The 19,306-nt window shown below is 54.9% G+C and overlaps 1 protein-coding gene across 14 annotated transcripts in view; it reads right to left on the minus strand.

Moving 5' to 3' along the window:
- The window catches only part of SYTL3 (synaptotagmin like 3), an 88,834-nt gene that overhangs the window by 26,345 nt on the left and 43,183 nt on the right, over positions 1-19,306 (minus strand). For 11 of the 14 annotated variants that reach the window (XM_070073321.1, XM_070073318.1, XM_070073315.1 and 8 more), the window contains 4 exons: positions 8,977-9,028; positions 8,026-8,098; positions 6,155-6,233; positions 2,186-2,310 (listed from right to left, as the gene is read on the minus strand). In XM_070073321.1, coding sequence (XP_069929422.1) covers positions 2,186-2,310; positions 6,155-6,233; positions 8,026-8,098; positions 8,977-9,028 — 329 coding nt within the window. Of the gene's footprint in view, positions 1-2,185; positions 2,311-6,154; positions 6,234-8,025; positions 8,099-8,976; positions 9,029-10,397; positions 10,651-19,306 lie in introns of those variants that run through there. The other 3 variants (XM_070073323.1, XM_051855198.2, XM_051855206.2) reach the window with 2 other exon arrangements.

Genomic DNA, 19,306 nt, shown 5'->3' on the forward strand with positions numbered 1-19,306 from the left:
GCTTTGGATCAGCGTGGTGCGCCAGTCGCGACGGCCATTGGAGGGTGCTCTAATGGCAAAGGAAGACCTTTCTCTCTGGCTCTCTCTGTGTCCACTCTGCCTGTCAAAAAAAGAACTAAATGTGGGGGCTGGTGAGGTGGTATAGTGGGTCAAACCGCAGCCTGCAACACTGGCATTCACTATGGGCATCGGCTTCCTGTCTCGGCTACTCCACGTCCAATCCAATTTCCTGCTAATGGCCTGGGAAAGCAGCAGAAGATGGCCCAAGTGCTTGGACCCGGCCTGGCCCTGGCTGCTGCAGTCATTTTGGGAGTGAACCATTGAATGGAAAATCGTGTGTACTCATATTTTAAAAAATGTGATAAAACAAGTTTTAACAAGTGCTGTCACCGTGCCCAGAACACAAACACACCGTAAACGGATGCTGCTTTGGCTCGGCTGTAGTTCGAGCGCATGCCCAAGGGTCCTCAGTGGCAACGGAGCCCCCACTGTGGGGAATTAAGAGGGCAGAAACTTCACCAGACCGTGATGCTTAGAGGTGGCGCTTTTATGGGGTTGTTAGGGCCGGAGGAGCTCGTCCCAGTGCCAGAGCTGAAAAGCGCAGGTTCCTAAGAGGGAGGCCAAAGATTCAGTGGACTGCAGGAGCCTCCTGCCTCTGCCACCTGACGTCCTGCCCCGCCCCGGACTCGGCAGAGGTGCCCCTCCACTCTGGATCAGAACCCTGGGCCAAAATAGACCTCCTGGCATCGTGAGGCTCCCTGGCTTCGAGGATTGCATCACGGGCGTGCAGAGCAGATTTCACAGCAGGTGCTAACCTTGCCTCCATCTGGCACCTGAAGGAAGGAGTGGATTCCAGCGCAGCGACAGAAGCCAGCACAGCCTTACACTGTCTGCGCTGTAGGACTTCAAACACCTGCCAAAAATGTGTTTCAAACCCTCGAGACACCTTGCGCGGAGGTGTGGCTGGGTGCCAGCAGCATCGGCATCACCTGGCCCCCGGGAGGGACTGGAAACGCATCTGAGGTTCGGTGCCTCGAGCCCAGTCCAGCCCAGCCCCACAGGTGTGGAACCTGCATTTCAGCAGGAGCCAGACAACCCACACAGGAAAGCTGAGTCAGGCTGCCCCAGAGACAGGAGGCAGCCAAGCCGGGGCTGTGCGCCCCCAGCCCCCCACGTTCTGGCCATGGACTTAATCTCTGGAGGCCTCAGTTTCCCTGAACATAAAATGGGGCTACGGGTGCTGCAGTGCCTCCCTCCCAGGGGCGGCCATGAGGGCAGAGTGAGATAGTCCCGACACTGCTGCTGACACTTCCTAGCAAACGCAGGCCATGCAAAGGCTGCATTCGGATGGGCTATGCTCTCACTGATGTCTACAAGAGCCTTGTGCTGGGGGCAGGGCGGGGATTATCAAGGTCTTCATTTTGCAAAGGGGCATGGTCGCCCTGGGCTCGTGGGCAGGGCAGCAGCAGGAGGCACCAGCTGGACAGCGGGGCTGGCTCACGGCCCAGCCTCAAGGACAGTCTGCCTGGGGATGTCCTGAGTGGAGCCCACAGCCGCAGAGAGGGGCACCTGTCCTGTCCTGTCCTGTCCAGGTCTGCAAACAGCAGGTGCAGGCGCCTGTACAGCCAGGTCACCTTGGCTGCGCTGGCCTGGTCTTGCGATCCTGGTGTCGGGTCCCTGTGCACCTGCCTCGGGCCTGGCTAATCCGTGGAGAGCGGAGTGATCACTGCTCTGAAAGCCTTCCGTAAGCAAGCGCTCTCGCGTGGTGTAGGGGCCTGGGGACACAGCCACCTCCTGCTCGCACAGGACTATGCTGCATTTATATTCCCGAAGCGGCCATCAGAGACCAGGACCAAGGCTGGCTGGTCCCGAACGGGCGGAGGAAAGCCGCTGGCTCCTCAGTGGGTGGTGCTCAGAGCCCAGGGAAAGCAGGCCTCTGCCTTTGTGTGGCCACGGAGCTGCTCAGCACACAGACACACCAGGTGTAGGTTTCCCTGCTGGGAATGGCTTCCAGGGTGACCTTGAAGTCCGACCTCCCTGCAGCCAGCCCTGCCCAGAGAGGCTGTCGATTCTGTTTTTCTAGCTGCTCACTGTTCTGCTCTCAAAGGACAAGCAAATGGACAGAGAAAGCAGCAAATCCCCGAAAAGACAGCGGGAAGGTGGCAGGCGCAGTGGGCCGGGGTACCCTGTTGGTGACGTTGACGGCGGTGTCCGACTGGCTGCGTCTCTCCGTGCGGCTGGTACACTGCCGGGGGTCCGTGGCCAGGAGGTGCTTCTCAGAAGTCACGTCGTTCTGGGACTTGGAGAGCTCTGGAAGACAAAGGGTGGTGACCGGGGGCACTGCAGGCCCTGCCCGGCCCCCTGCACCCAGGTCCAAGGGGGGCAAAGTTGTGGGAGGGGCAAGGGCAGCGTGGAGGCGCCAGGACCAAGACCACAGGAGAAGGGTTGGGTTCCTCCGAGGCCCCGCTGTGGTCACACGGGGTTCACAGCTCCGTGGGCAGAGCCGCTGTCAGGGTGGGAGCTGACGGGAAAGTTCCTGCCCCGTGTCCCTCTGGTTTACATCATCCACGTGAGCCTGCGTGCCTCCCAACACCAAGACAGCGCGTACCCAACAAGCCAGGTTTGCTTTTTTTTTTTTTTTTTTTTTTTTTAGGAATTCCTTACAAAAATGTTATGCCTAAATTCAATTTCTTGGGACTTTTCGAAGTGAGGTGAAAATAAGATTCAGGGAGCCGATGTTGGGGTGCAGCAAGTTAGGCCACTGCTAGCAATGCTAGCACCCCACATGAACGCTGGTTTAAGTCCCAGCACCTGCCTGCTCCCACCGTGGGAGGCCCAGGTACAACTCCACACTCCTGGCTTCAGCCCGACCAGCCCTGGCCACTGCACTCACTTGGGGGATCAGCCAGCAGACAGAAGATCTCTCTCTCTCTCTCTCAACTCTGCCTTTCAACAAAATAATACATCTTTTTGTTAAAAAAAGAAACCCTCACCTCTCCCAGATTAAAGCGCCCCTAGGAGCTCTGCCCAGGAGAGAGAGCGTTTGCATCACATAATTTCGAATTTTCTGGCAGCCACATTGAAAAAGTGAAAAGAGGGGCCGGTGTTGTGCACGCCACCTGCAATGCTGGCATCCCGTGCACACCGGTTTCCTGGCTACTCTACCTGATGGAGCCCCTGCTAATGTACCCAGGAAAGCAGCAGAAGGCGGCTGGGCCCCCTGCCACGAAGGGTTTTCTCACACCCCGTGTATGAAAGCTGGCGCGTCCTCCCCTCTGGGCCACACCTCCAGCCGTACGGTAGGGGCTGGGCAGTGCCGTGTGGTCAGGGGCCACCTTCAGGGACCACAGAGCTCCACAGAGTCCTCAGGGGTGACCGCTCACTGAGGGGTCCTTGCGGGAACCCTGCACTCCTGGCCACAGTGCCCTGTCTTTTCTGCCTAGGGAGACCCCCTTGGCAGTCCCCCAATCCGCTGGCATCGGCCTTCCCCCCTGGGAGGGCTCTGAGGCCCTGCCCTCCGTGCTGTCTAGCCCACCACCCAGAAGCATGGGCATTGTCTATGCCTGGCACCCAGAGGGACCAGCACAACCCAGCCCTCAGCGACCCCCGACCTCCGCTCAGGTGTGAAAGGCTGTGACTTCTAAGCTCGTGGGGGCACCACTCCCCCAGTACCCTCCCAAAGCCTGTATCTACTTGACCCATTTGAAGTTCATGGCCTAGGGGCAGGGGCTGGGGTGGGGGGCTTCCTGAGCTAACGAGCAGGCTCCTGGGAGGACTTCAGGAAGTTCATGGAACTTAGAGACGTTTATTTTGGTGCAAAAATGTTTGAAATCTATGAGTGGCTTTTTCGTAGTATGCATCGTCTGTGGACTTTGTGGCAGGCCTGTATTAGGGGGAAAGGGAAGGGGACGAGAAGGAACACGGGTTACCCCGAGACCCAGTGTCCTCATTCCCTCCTTCCCATCTCAGGGTGACTATCACGCTGGAACCTAGAAATTACTGGTAATTAAAAGGGCTGGAAGAACCCGTCTCTCCGGCTGGCCTGACCTCACTGCACAGCCCCCAGCACCTGGAGGTTGTCACACGGGGTCAGCTTCCTAAAACCCGCCTGGCCAAGGCCTCCTCTCCAGCTTCTGGGCCACTGGACCCGGAAGAGTCTGGGGCCCTAACAGCCCCTCCCACGGCTCCCCTAATGCCAATCTTCTCCCCACCCCCATCAGTGTGAGGCTTTCTTTTGTACCCACATCTGCAGGGTAACAGGCAGCAAGAAAAGTCAGGAATCACCCCAAACCCAGAGACAGATGACTCGGTGCCTACAGGATGCCTCTGGAGGACGCGGGGTGAAGCACCTGTGCAGCCACCACTGGCACCTTCCCCGTGGAACCAGCAGGAGCACTCGGCAAAGATCTCAGGCACACGGTCATTACCAGGACTCCAGACGGCTGGGTGCTGGTAGCCCCACCTCTAGGCCAAGGACAAGTGGGAACACAGGTCCTACTGCAGCAGCCAACGTCCCACATCTGAGAAGGGACAGTGTTCTGCTGTCACCAGTCCCCAGGGCTTAGCGCCCCTTGTCCACTTGGGTATGAAACCAGCAAGCCTCAGGCACACGAGCAGGTGCACAGGCGAGGCTGAGTGTGGCCTTAAATAACTGGAAGCTCGTCAGGTGCGCCAGCTGCCAGTGCAGGGTGCAGCCCACAGGCCTCCAGGACAGGGCCCGTCTCTGGGTGGCCCACGGCCGAGGCACTGATTCCGCAGCAGCCAGAACAGGATGGAATTCACACAACCTGCACAGACTGGGGAGGGGCTGCGTGTGCTGAAAGAACAGAGACCATCAACGGGAGAAAAACCCAGATGCAGAGCGTACAAGCAGCTGGCACGGTCAGGGCACCCTGGCCAGGCTGACGGCCACTGCGGGGGCACTGACGAGCGCCTGGCAGGGGACTTTAACCATTTTTAACCATTTATTTGATAGGCAGAGGGACATAAACAGAGAGGGAGAAACAGAAAAAGAGAGTGAGCGCTTCCATCCACTGGTTCACTCCCCAGATGGGCCAGGCTGAAGCTAGCAGCCGGGTATTCCATCCTGGCCTCCCACAGGGGTGGTAGGGCACCGAGCACTTGGGCCATCATCCGCTGCTTTCCCGGGTGCACTAGCACGAATCTGGATCGGAAGTAGAGTCGCCAAGACTTGAACTGGCGCTCTGGTGCGGGATGCCAGCATCGCAGGCAGCAGCCTAGCCCGCTGTGCCACAAGGACAGCCCCTGGCAGGCAGATTTTTAAGCCCCTGAGCTCTGTGAGCAAAAAGGCCCCTAACACCCAGCTATTTCCCCTCCTGAAAGAGAAGGGAGCAGACCCCCATGTGACACAGTCATCGGCTGAGGTTTCCATTGTCATCGTGTGACAGCTTAGACAGAGCTTGTGGGGAACGCAGGCGAATAATGAAAATCAAACAAGATCGTCTCAGAGCCAAGCTGCGCCAGTGCAACCATGCCCAGGCCACCGCAGAAAAGGATGATGGGTAGAAACTGAACAGAACCCCGGGGGAGGGGGCAGCATGTGCTGCGGTGCAGTGGGATAAGCCGCCACTCAGGACGCCCACACCCCACTTCTCCAGCCTCCCGCTGAGGGACCCAGGAGGGAGTAAATGATGGCTCAAGTACTCAGACCCCTGCCATCCATGCAGGAGACCCGGATGGAGCTCCTGGCTCCTGGTGTGAGCCTGGCCCAGCCCTGGCCATTGCGGTTACTTGGGGAGTGAACCAGCAGATGAAAGAGTTCAGTCTCTCCCTCTCTCTGCCGCTTTGCTTTCCAAAGAATAAGTCTTTACAAAAAAAAAAAAAAAAAGAAATGCAGGGACCCCTGAGCCAGCCTCAGGAGGCACGGGATGGGCTCCACCCTGCCGTGGGGGTCCTAGGATACACCAACGCCTCTGCCTGCAGCTCTGAGCCAGGCAGGCCTGGGCAGGAGCAGGAGGGGGCCGCGCCAGCACAGAGGACTGAAACGGCGTCCCTCACGCCACAAGGAACAGAGGCCTGCTCTGTGGGGGAGGAGACGGAGGGCTGGGCGGCATGGCTGTTCTCTGGGTCTGGGGGCAGTGCCAGCCAAGGTCTCCAGGGCAGGGGGAGAACACAAGAAGAGGCATCCACTTACTTTTCATGCGGGTGGTAACAGACAGAAACAGATTTTCCACGGACTTATTAAATCCTTTAAACTGACCAAGTTCCTGTAACTAAAACACAGACAGGAGAGAGAGTTACGCTTGACTGACTTCTATTTGCCCTGCAGTTTGCAGGCTGCCAGCCCCCAAACGCTGCCAGGTGTGTGTATGTGGGTACGTGCAGGTGTGGGCTGCATGAGGGCGAGGACGTGGGTGTGGGTGTGGGCGAGGGCGAGGGCGTGGGCACGGGTGTGCGTGTCTGGGCAGAGAGGGCACAGTGCGCCCAGAGCTAGTGTCCTCTTCACTCAGCATTTCTCCTCTGTATTTTGACCTCCTCATTAAAGGACAAGATGACAACGACCTCTTTTGATTGATGACTGACATTTCATTGGCTCCAAGGTTGTACTCTGCTTGTTTAGCCTCCTTTCTCCTAGGGCCCCTCCCCCACTCCAGGCAGAAAGGCTGCCGACATGGGGAGGCTGCGTGTGACACGGGGCCGAGGGGTGTTAAGGCACAAGGTGAGCAGCCGGGAGCCAAGCAGTTCTGCACCCCGAAGCCGGAGAGAGGAGGAAGGAGAGGAAGTAACAGAAAGGAGATCACTTCCCCCTCCAAGGCACACCCGTCCATCTGTCCGTCCATCCATCTGTCCATCTATCAGTCCATCTACCCAGTCATCCATCCATCCATCCATCTCTTCATCCATCCACCATCCATCCATCCAGTCATCTTCCCATCCACCCATCCATCCATCCACCCACCCACTCATCCACCCATTCACCCACCCACTGGTCCATCCATCCACCCACCCACCCACCCACTCGTCCATCCATCCACCCACCCATCCATCTACCCACCCACCCATCCATCTGTCCACCCACCCACCCGTCCATCCATCCACCCACCCATCCATCTACCCACCCACCCATCCATCTGTCCACCCACCCACTCATGGATCCATCCAGTCATATACCATTCATCAATCCACCCATCGAGTCACCCATCTGTCCACCTGCCCAACCATCTAATAAATATACTCTGAGCACACAGGTGTTAGAACAACTCCAGGGAATTTAAAATCTCTAGTCGAAAGTCGGGCAGGATTTCAATGGTCACCCTGGAGTCTCCATCGGAAAGGAGAAAAGAACGTACACACTAGCATCGGCACACACGCAGGTGCTCCCACAGATAAGACTGCTCCCTTTGGTTCACAGAATAATGAAGAGAACCAAGACCATATTTTTCCACGGTGCTTCATGGTTTCTGAGCACCAGCACAGACGTTATTTATGACTTCTCCCAACAGTCGTGGGAGGCAAGTTTGTCTAAACGTAATTATTTCCGGCTCTCGGTTGGGAAACCCAGGTAAGTCTCCCGAGATCACACAGCAAATGAGCATCTGTGGACGCAAACCAAGCTGGCCCACCCTGTGGTACAGCCCACACATGCTCACGTTCCACGGCACGCCCGCTCGCACACACCTATACCAGCCTGTGTCTCTCCTTGAACCCCAGAGATTCTCCACGTGCCGTGTGCACAGTTGGGGAAGAGTGCTGACAACATGACAAGGGTAGGAGAGGAGGCTGTGGGGGGTGGGGTGCAGGCAGAAGGGGGCTAGCTGGCAATGCAGATGGCCCATGGCCACCAGAGGCAGGTGGAAGGAGACTTCATGACCTGACTTCCGACCTCACATGTCCTGGGGTCCATGCCTCAGTGTCTATGACTCACTCTACCAAGTCCCACCCCTGTGCTAGCAGGCTCTCGGGCCAGCCTCTCAGTGCCCCCTCCCCAACACACACACACACACACACACACACACACTTCCTCTGCCCTGTGTCCCCCAGGGACTGCACAGGTGGATACGTTACCCTGCCAGGGCTGTCACCACACTGGCTTTCACTGAGAGGCGGCGGAGTCGGAGGAACCACAGAAATTTTGCTACTGAGAGAAAATACAGAAGTAGACACTCGTTATGAACGAGGTAGGTACCTGGTGTTACAAATCCAAGGTGTGTCACTGCTCCGTAACTCGGGTTTAAGCGTTTCCTTAACTGTCTCATGGTTTAGAAAAAGATCCAGTAGTCCTGCTTGCACTTGTTGCCCGAGGGCCACTGTTCCTGGCACGTGAACATGGCAATGAGGGGGTCACGCTGCCTGTGGTCTGGGCGTCCACACCATCGAGAGCCTGAAGCAGCCGGGAAGCCAGGGACCTGGCTTGCCCACCGGGCTGCTCCAGAACCTGACTCCCCACGCGGAGCCCCACGTGGACTCCTGCGTTCTCTGAGCTCAGACCACAGGGACAGAAGAGCCAGAGCCGCCGTGAAGACAGAAACCCACCACGAGAAGAACTGCAAGCTTGTGCTCAAAGCCTGGAAACCACCAGGAGGAAAAACGAGAGAGTTCCAGACCTGAGAAACCGCACAGTGGCAGTGGGGAACTTGTAGTGGTGCCGGTCATTCAATTCTACCAAGGTTCAGTCCACAAACACCCCTCAGGTACCCGGCACTGCATGTGGTGTTGCAGACAATGAAATGTCATGGAATTACAGTCAAAAAAATTTCATTTGGGGAAACATGCAACAGTGCAAGAGAGTTTAAGGAACATAACAGAAGGTTTAGTGAAAAAAGACCACACTAGCTAGAAGCCTTCTTAGAAGAAGCCTCTGTCTGAACCTTTTCCAGGCTCTTTATCATTAAACCAAAAAAAAAAAAAAAAAAAAGATGCATTCCAGAGTAGTGACATCTGAAAGTCAAGAGATCCCTTCAGAGCTTGGGGCTCCTGTGGCCGCCCGGGGTGAGGACACCCTGTCCCAGCACTCACCTGGGATGCTGATAAGATTGCAGGAGCCTGGCCCCAGCTGTCTGGTGTTTGCCTGCAGGACACATCAATAAAGGTCATTCATTAGCAGGACTATAAGGTAGGTGAGGCAAACACAGGAAGTAATAAGTTACATTTGTTTCTTATATCACTTGTAATTAACAGAGAGATCGCTGGGAGCTGATAGAAACACTGGGACATTAGACTCCGGGTGATGCTTGTACGATTCTACAAATTTACTAAAAATCACTGAATCTGATACGTAAGAAGGGAGGATTTCACGTTTTAGGAACTACATTTCCACACACAGAGAGTGTGCTTTTACTAAAAGTGGATGTTGCATGAGATTTGCTAAATCGGGAGAATTTGAAAAACGGCTCAAGCCTCCGGCTCCCAGTTGGAAACGTTCATAACTGCATGAAATGTCCCCACAAACACTCCTCGTGACGGAGATTAAATTAATCTTGAAAAATGTAATCTGCTTATTTCTAGTTACAGTGGCTGATAATTCCCCAAACAAGGCTGCGTGTGTGTCCTTTGTGTGTCAAGGCAAAACGGCTTTCACACCAGGCCTAGACGCCAGCAGTCCCACTGCGTGTCCTTCCAGGGGCGGCTGGGAAGGGGCCCCAGGGCTGCGCCCTCAGGGAGCCTCCTCTGCCCCACACGGCTGCGGCTGCAGCACACCTGCCATGCACCTGGCTGGCACAGGGCACTTCCCAAAGTTCCTGGGAAAATGGAATTAAAACCTAAGTTTATTCTGGTGCAAAAAAATCTAAATCCATGCTTATGCTCTTCCAGGAACTTTTTGGAGACCACCACATATGCACAGATTTCCAAATTTTTTGCACCAAATTACTAGCTTATCTTTTAATTCCACTGTCCATGAACTTGTCGAAATACCCTTGCTGAGACAGACTTAGCTATTAGTGTTTCCCAAACACACACCGACAACTGGGGTATTTCTAAACATCCCCACTGTAAGCGGGGATGGGCTCCCAGGTCAGGGGTCAGCCCCAGAGGTCAAGGGTCGTGGCCTCAGGGTGGGCGGGACCCTCCAGGTCCCATCTCACGGTTGGGCCTCCCTGCCCGCTGGTGCTTCCCGGGGCCCACCACGGGGGTCCCCACATTCTCACCCGAGCCCGAACCGCCCACAATGGCGGGCACGCGCCCGTGACGCGGGAGCCCGCCTCGCCACGAGTGGATGACGGGGGTGAGAAAACAAATACGGACCCCGAGTGTCCAGCCTGGCTTGGGGCGAAACCAGAACCCCAGCAGCCAGATGCCGGGCCCCGGGAGGCTGGGGCGAGCCCAGGCCTGGCACGGCCCCCAAAGCGACGCTGTCTCCGCCACCCCAACCCGCGCGTGCCGCCGAAGCCCAGGCCCCACGCGACCCCGGGGCCCTGTCCGGGTCAGTCCCCCCACACCTGGACCCCGACCGTCTCAGCCCCGAAGATGGCGACTCCGGCAGGTGGACCTCACAGCGTCCAGGAGCCTCCGCCCCTCGCCCGGGGCCCAGGACGGCTCTCTGGCTCCCCCTGCCGGCCTCCGGAGGTGGGCGCAGGGCCAGGGGGACCTCTAGAACAGCGTGGGTGGAAATGGTTCACCATAAAAAGTGAGACCGCGACCATCTAGAGGGCTGGGCGCTGGCCTGGGTGGGAGCGGCCCGAAGGTGGGGGGCCAGCACCCTCCTCTGCCCCGCCCTGCCTCCCCCCACCCAGCCCAGCCCAGCCCAGCGCAGACAGGCACCTGCCGTTCCTTGCTCTGAGCCTGCTGCCTCTGTGCTGTTAGGGACTCAGCTCTGTGCCCTAGGAAGAGCTGTTAGCTCCGAGCTCCGGTCAGTCCTAGAGGCACATTTCTTGCAGGTCAAGTCAAGATGAGGTCATTAGGATAAGCCCTGAAAGTCCTGTTCCAAGGACCAGTGTCCTCCTAAAATGAGGAGAGCTGGACCCAGAGAGGCACACGGAGGGTGGCCCTGTGCAGATGGAGGAGCACCCGGAACTCCAGGAGCTGGGAGAGGCCAGGAGGGGTCCTTCCCAGGGCCAGGAGAGGAGGGGAAGGCTCGCTTTGGACCTCCCTCTCCAGCACCGTGAGGCAGGCGCTGGCTGAAGCTGCCTACCCTACGCGACTTGGTCCACGGCGCTTTCTACGGGCTTAAGGACAGGGATTTCTGTGCACGCTGGCATGGAAGCGCCTGGGGCTGCTGCATCAGCTGTGCACGGGGCACTTCACAAAGTCCACGGCGGCCAGCGTAGCGAGGAAAGCTGCCGTCTGCAACGCAGGCATTCCACACAGGTGCCAGTTCGTGTCCCGCTGCTCCGCCCCCGATACAGCTCCTACTGATGCACCTGGGAAAGCAACAGCAGATGGCACAAGTCCTCGGGCCCCTGCCACCCGTGGGAGACCCAGAAGCAGCTCCTGGCTCCTGGCTTCTGGCTGGTCCAGCCCTGGCCACTGTGGTCATCTGGAGAGTGAACCAGCAAATGGAAAATCTCTCTCTCTCTCTCTCTCTGTGTCTTTCTCTCCCTGCAATTCTGCCTTTCAAATAATAAATCTTGTGTCCAAATGTTTTAAAATTTGTGCATAGGATTTCATAATATACATTTCCATGAACTTTTTGAACATTCCTCATGCATGGATTTCAAAATTTTTGATGCCAAAATAAACCTCTCATATTATTATTTACGTGAGAGACAGGGCAAGGTCCCGTCCGCTGGTTCACTCCCCAAATGCTTGCGATAACCAGGTGTGGGCCCGACCAGATCCAGGAGCTGGGCTCTTCATCTGAGTCTCCCTCATGGGTCGGGACCCCAGTCACCTGCACATCACTGCTGCCTCCCAGGGACTGCATTAGTGGAGCTGGAGTCAAGAGCCAGAGCCTGGAATGAAATCCAGACACTGCGTAGGAGACAGGACATCCGAACTGCTGGACTAGACGTCCACTCCTGTCTTCTAGTCCACTTCTGCCATGAAGTCCCCGCCACATGTCCACCTCCTCCCTGGGATCATGAACTATTTTTTTTTTTTTAGTTTTTTTTTTTTTATTATTATTTAAAATAGAGTTACAATGAGAGGGAGACAGATTTGTCATCTGTTCACTCCCCAAATGACAGCAATGGCCAGGGCTGCTCCAGGCTGAAGTCAGGTACCTGGAACTCCATTCGAGTATCCCAAGGTGCTGGACTGGCAGTGGAGCAGCCGGGACTCAAGTGGGTGCCCGTCAGGGATGCCGGCATCCTAGGTAGCAGCTTCACCTGCTGCACCACTCTGCGGGCCCCTGGAGGGTCACCTTTTTGAGGTCATGGGCCTTGTCTTACACATCTTGGTGTTCCCCAGGACAGAACCCAGAAGCAAGCTTACCCTGAAGGACACGATGCTATAAACACAGCATCAATAGAGCCAAATCCAGCCATGCCCTGTTCCTGCTGCCAGGCCACCAGCAAAGACTGACAGGCACCGCCCAGGCACGCTAGAGCCACCCCACCCCTTACCGTCCCCGGAGACTGACAGAAGTGCACCAGCAAGTTGCCCCTCACCTGCCCAGGCAGGTGAGAGTGACCCCGCCCCCGCGCCAGACTGACAGGTGCACAGAGAGGCGCTCAGCCTCTGCTGCCACGTGAGCTGTGTCCACGTGAGCCACGTGGCCTGTGGCTCGCTGGAGTAGCCCCACCCTTGCTCAGCTCATGGAGACGTCTGGCGCCATTATACCTCCGATGTGTGCACGCTGCACCACACCTGCCCAGGCCCCCTGAAGTAGCCACACGGCGGCATCCCACCCCCACTTCTTATGCACCATACCCTTTTGGATCACTCAAGTATCCTCACCCTCACGTGGCCCGTGGTGACAGGCTCTCTGATCTACTGCTCTCTGCACCACACCCAAAGACTATAGGGAGAACACACCGTGGCATCCCACTGGAAGAAAGCCAAAGTAGCCACCAAACACACTCTGACACATCACCAGGAAAAACTAACTCTGCCTGTCAAAAAATAAATAAATAAATAGGCCAGCGCCGTGGCTCACTAGGCTAATCCTCCACCTTGTGGCGCCGGCACACCAGGTTCTAGTCCCGGATGGGGCGCCGGATTCTGTCCTGGTTGCTCCTCTTCCAGTCCAGCTCTCTGCTGTGGCCCGGGAGTGCAGTGGAGGATGGCCCAAGTGCTTGGGCCCTGCACCCCATGGGAGACCAGGAGAAGCACCTGGCTCCTGCCATCGGATCAGCGCGGTGCGCCGGCCGCAGCGTGCCAGCCGGGGCGGCCATTGGAGGGTGAACCAATGGCAAAGGAAGACCTTTCTCTCTGTCTCTCTCTCTCTCACTGTACACTCTGCCTGTCAAAAAAATAAAAAATAAATAAAAATTAAAAAACATAAAAATATCTGAACTCAAAATGTCCCAGTTTGGAGGGAAAAAAAGAGTGAAGACAGACTGAACCCTTGGGATATCATTAATGAGCACATATTCAAACTCCGGGCTTTCTGAAAGCGAAGGAAAAGGCAAAGTCATAGAAACCTTATTGAAATGTCCCAATCCTGGGAAAGATGTGGACATCCAGGTATAGGAGGTCTGTCGGACCCCAAGTGACCCTGAGAATCTGCTCCGCACAGCATGTGAGGGGACTTCAAAGAGTTCACGGGAAAACGGAATTAAAAGGCAAACGTTCATGGAAGTTCTGAAGTATTCTCGTATTGCAGTCAAACTGACAAAGGGCTAAGAGGGAGAGTTCTGAAAACCGCAAGAAAAATGTGCCACATGTGCCAGACAGACTTAGGGAACTCTCATTAGAATAACTGATTTTTTTTTTTTTTGACAGGCAGAGTGGACAGTGAGAGAGAGAGACAGAGAGAAAGGTCTTCCTTTTGTCGTTGGTTCACCCTCCAATGGCCGCCGTGGCCGGTGCGCTGCGGCCGGCGCACTGCGCTGATCCGATGGCAGGAGCCAGGTGCTTCTCCTGGTATCCCATGGGGTGCAGGGCCCAAGCACCTGGGCCATCCTCCACTGCACTCCCGGGCCACAGCAGAGAGCTGGCTTGGAAGAGGGGCAACCGGGACAGAATCCGGCGCCCCGACCGGGACTAGAACCCGGTGTGCCAGCGCCGCAAGGCGGAGGATTAGCCTAGTGAGCCGCAGCGCTGGCAGAATAACTGATTTCTCAGCAGCGACCTTGCAGGCCAGAGGGAACAACGCGACACATTCCAGTGTCTGCAGAAAATGACTGGCAGCCAACACCAGACACAGCAAAGCTGATCTTCACAAACGAAGGCCAAATCATGGCTTTAGAGGACAAAACTAAGGGACTTCATCCCCACCAGACCAGCCCTACAGAAGCCGTCAAGGGAGCTGTATTTCAGAAGTAAAAGAAGGGTAACCCCCATGAGCCCACCAGAGCAGCAGGTGCATAGGAGGGAAGTCGAGAATACTCACACCTCGTCAGCACAGCAAGCCACCAAGTCAGACTGAGTCTACGTGGACTACATTAAAAGGTACAGACTGGCGGGGCCGCGCTGTGGCGTAGTAGGCTAAGCCTCTGTCTGCGGTGCCGGTATCCCACATGGATGCCGGTTTGTGTCCCGGCTGCTTCTCTTCCGATCTGGCTCTCTGCTATGGCCTCGGAAAAGCAGCAGAAGATGGCCCAAGTGCTCAGGCCCCGGCACCCACGTGGGAGACCCAGAAGAAGCTCCTGGCTCCTGGCTTCGGATCAGACAGTTCTGGTCAATGCATCCATTTGGAGAGTGAACCATCTGATGGAAGACCTTTCTCTGTGTCTCTGCCTCTCTCTGTCTGTAACTCTCTCTCTCAAATAAATCAATCTTTAAAAAAAAAATACAGACTGGATGAATGGATTCAAAAACAAAATCCAATGATAATGCAAATAAGAAACTCACTTCACCAGTAAAGACGCGTGCAGACTGAGTGTAAAAGAATGGGAAAAGACATTCCACAGAAGTGAGAACCAAAATCGAGCAGGAGTAGTTATATCAGAAAAAACGGACTTTAAGATAAAAACTGTAAAGGGAAAAAAGAAAGTCACTATATAGTGATCAGAGAATCAATTAAATAAGAAGATATAATTAGGGGCCAGCATTGTGGCCTAATGGGGTAAGCCACCACCTACAACACAAGCACGCCACATGGCAATGATTCAAATCCCAGCTGCCACTTGGATCCAGCTCCCTGCTAGTGCACCTGGGAAAGCAGCGGGAGAGGCCCAAGTGCTTGGGCCCCTGCACCCACGTGGGAGACCCGGATGAAACTCCCAGCTCCTGGTTTCAGCCTGGCCTAGCCTGGCTGTCACGGCCATTTAGGGAGTGAAGCAGCAGATGGAAGTTATTCATTCTCTCTCTCGCTCTCGCTCTCTCTCTCTCTCTCCCCCCCCCCCACACACTTTTTCTCCTTCCTTCTCTAATTCTTTCAAATAAATGTTTTTTTAAAAAAGATAATTATTTTAAATGTGTATATATATACCTAATGTCATTGGATCCAACATTATAAAAAAATTAAATCTAATGGGACAGATAGACTCCAATACAATAACAGTGGGAAATTTCTAAATTTTTTAAATTTTTTATTTTTTTTATTTCACAGGTAGAGTTACAGACAGTAAGAGAGAGAGACAGAGAGAAAGGTCTTCCCTCTGCTGGTTCACTCCTCAGATGGCTGCCACGAAACCAGGAGCCAGGTGCTTCTCCTGGTCTCCCATGCGGGTGCAGGGCCCAAGCATGTGGGCCATCCTCCACTGCCCTCCCAGTCCACAGCAGAGAGCTGGACTGGAAGAGGAGCAGCCAGGACCAGAACCCGGCGCTCATATGGGATGCCGGCGCCGCAGGCGGAGGATTAACAAGTGAGCCACGGCGCCGGCCCAACAGTGGGAAATTTCAATGCCCCCCTTTCGTCGATGGACAGATCATCCAGACCAAAAACATCAACCAAGAAATAACAGAATCCAACTATATTGCACACCAAAAGGACCTAACAGATATATTTACATTATATTTTACCCAACATCTTACCCAACAGCTTTAGAATTCATATCCTTGTTAGGCCACAACAGACCTCAATGAATTTTAAAAAATTAAAATCCTATCATGTATCTTTTCTGACCACAATGGAATAAAATTATATATGAGGAGCCAGCACTGTGGCATAGTAGGCTAAGCTTCCACCTGTGGTGTTAGCATCCCACGTGGGTGCCAGATCATGTCCCAGCTGCTCCTCTTCAGATCCAGCTTCCTGCTAAAGGCCTGCAAAAGCAGTGGAAAAAGACCCAAGTGGTAGGGTCCCTGCTCCCATAGGGGAGACCCAGAGGAAGCTCCTGGCTCCAGATCAGCCCATCTCCAGCTGTTGTAGCCATTTGGGGAGTGAACCAGTGGATGGAAGACCTTTCTCTCTGTCTTTCCCTCTCTGTGTCTGTAACTCTACCTCTCAAATAAATAAATCTTTAAAATAAAATAATTAATCAACACAAAAGAGACTTTAGAAATATACGCACATTGAACAGTATACTACTGAACACTGGGTCATAGAAGAAATTGAGGAACCGGCGCTATGGTGTAGCCGGTAAAGCTGCCGCCTGCAGTGCCGGCATCCCATATGGGTGCCAGTTCCAGTCCCGGCTGCTCCTCTTCCGATCCAGCTCTCTGCTATGGCCTGGGATAGCAGCAGAAGATGACCCAAGTCCTTGGGCCCCTGCACCTGCATGGGAGACCTGGAGGAAGCTCCTGGCTTTGGACTGGCGCAGCTCCGGCCGTTGTGGCCATCTGGGGAGGGAACCAGCGGGTGGAAGACCTCTCTCTCTGTTTACAATGGCTATTTTCACATTGCTACCCAATTTTCTGTCTTCAATGTGTCTTCAGTCATTGCATGTTTCTCTTTGCTTCTTCAGTGGCTACACATATGTGCTGGTTATGTGTGTGTGCCAATGTACACACACATATGTAAATACGTACATATCTACCTACCTACCTATCAAACTGACAGCAACACAAGCAAATGAAGTCAAGGACCTGCTTTGGAAAGACGTTCTAGAAACCCAGGGCGGAAGCCGCAAGTCGGAAGGTCAGGTCTCACTCCACCCCGTGAACTGTGAACTCCGACTTGACCACCTCCGCCCCAGCCGGTGCAAAGAGACGAGTCTCCGAGTCTCGTCAGGGCGCGACAAGCAATCCAGTCTGCCGGGGAAACCAGCCCTTTGCCCTCCTGCTTTTGTCTGTCCTCTGAAGGAAGGGAGTCAGAAAATACCCAAGAGGAAGAAGCCACTTTTTTTTTTTTTTTTTTTGAACAATCAGACAAAAGCACATCAGCATTTTCTATCTTGAAAACACCCATGGCTGCACACAGACGCGGTCCCGGGAGAGCGCAGGTGCAGGTACAGGCGGGGGTCGGACTCACAGTATCCTCCTGCTGAGCTGCAGGGGCGGGGCCTCCGCTGAGCAAGCCCGTCCCCGGGCAGTCAGCCCCGTGGTGACCGCCCCCTACTCCTTTGGTCCATGAGCCCACGCGTTGCAAGCCCGCACAGAGGCAGCCTGACGCTGTTCTCACAGCCACGTGGTCGGCCCAGCCGTGGCCGAGCCATACATGTGGAAGGGTAGAACCCTGACCAGCTGCCTGGAGAGTGATTCACACCGAGTGGAGTGGGGGGGGGGGGGCAAGGGTTAGTCTCCATCATGGTTATCAGAACCGATAACCGCCCCAGTCAGCTATATGATGAATGAGCGACAGCGTTATCAGAGGCTACGTTAAGGCCCTCCCTCCCTAAATCATGTTATTTCCCCAATTATTAACAACACAGCGGAGCCGGCTTTGTGGCCAGCAGGCTAAGCTGTGGCTCGCATCCCATGGGAGTCCTGGCCGCTCCACTTCCGATTCAGTTCCCTGCTGTTGAGCCTCAGGAGACAACAGAAAATGGCCCAAGTGCTTGTTGTGGGCCCTGCCGACAACACGGGAGACCCTGAGAGCCCCTGGCTCCTGGCGTTGGCCTTGGCATGGCCATGGCAGCGATGTGGGGAGCGAACCAGCAGATGGAAGATCTGTCCCTCTCTGTCACTCTGCCTTTCAAATAAATAAATCTTTTTTAAAAAATCAAAACTTATATCAAAAAAGAATGAAAATCCGAGATTATTTTTAAATGTAGACATTTTTAATTTAGAGGAGTATTAGTATTGTCATCTTTCTGCTTTTAAGGTTGAATATCAAGCAATAAAACGTCCCAGCTGGGGGTGGCGTTTGCACAGCTGTGGGGAGCAATCTGGACTAGACTAAGTTACTCGAATTAGGACTTATTCTATGCATCTGCTCTCCCACAATATGGCGCTGGGAGAGAAGTAAACAGCTTCCGCACAGCTGCCTCCAGTTCAACTAATAAACTGTAGGACTTGCTCCTGATTGGAGGAGAGCAGCGTACTCGGCGTGTGGGCAGCCGAGTTGGGATTGGCGGAGGAGGACTATAAAGGAGGAGAGAGACGGCATGCACCAGGAACATCTATGGGGAACATCTAAGGGAACCTGTGCAGCCCCCGAGAAAGCCGGCCGGCGGTGTGCCGCTCCCCTGCGGAAGTGGGGAATGCGGCCAGGGGGAACTGCCCTTCCACGGAGGTGGAAGGGATAGTAGCCAACCCGGGAAGAACCAGCAGCAAACCCGGGGAGGGCCGAGCAGACGAAAGAACAGCGCAGGGTTCAGTGTTGCTCCTCCACGAAGAGGGGGAGCGACATAATGGTGCCGTGACTCGGATAGGAAACCTAGGACGGATAGAAAACTTAGGAAGGAAGAAACGTGACTCGGATAGGAAACCTAGGACGGATAAAAAACTTAGGAGGGAAGAAACGGGAAGAACTAGGGAAAATATCGGAGAGAGAAACTAGCAAACAGCCTAGGGAAAATATCGGAGAGAGAAACTAGCAAACAGCCTAGGGAAAAGCCGGACGAAAAAGGAGCCGGAAGAAGCTATTGAAAGCCTAGGCATAGACTCGGATACGGACTACGGGGGGAAGCTGGGAGAAATCTTTAAGGTCGAAAGCGAAAGTGAAAGCTAGAACAAACAGACTCGGATGCGGACTGTGGGGAGAGGCCAGGAGAAATGAGGGAGGAATATTGTTGGAGGAAAGCTTGGGGAAACATACCGGGTAGAGAAAAATGTTAGGGAAATTGAAGCCGCGGGGGGCAGGCCAAGGCGGAAACGAAAGCCACTTTGGGGTTCTCAGGTTAGCCCGGGAATAGGGGGCGAAAAGTTGAAACCAGAAGCTGAGACGTAAGCCAGATTGGGATCCGTCTGATTAGCCCGGGGAGCAAAGGACGGGAAGCCAAATCGTGGGGCGGAGACGTACGCTGGGTTGAATTCGCCA

The sequence above is a fragment of the Oryctolagus cuniculus genome, chromosome 5 (assembly GCF_964237555.1).
Source record: "Oryctolagus cuniculus chromosome 5, mOryCun1.1, whole genome shotgun sequence".
NCBI classification, from domain to species: Eukaryota; Metazoa; Chordata; class Mammalia; order Lagomorpha; family Leporidae; genus Oryctolagus; species Oryctolagus cuniculus.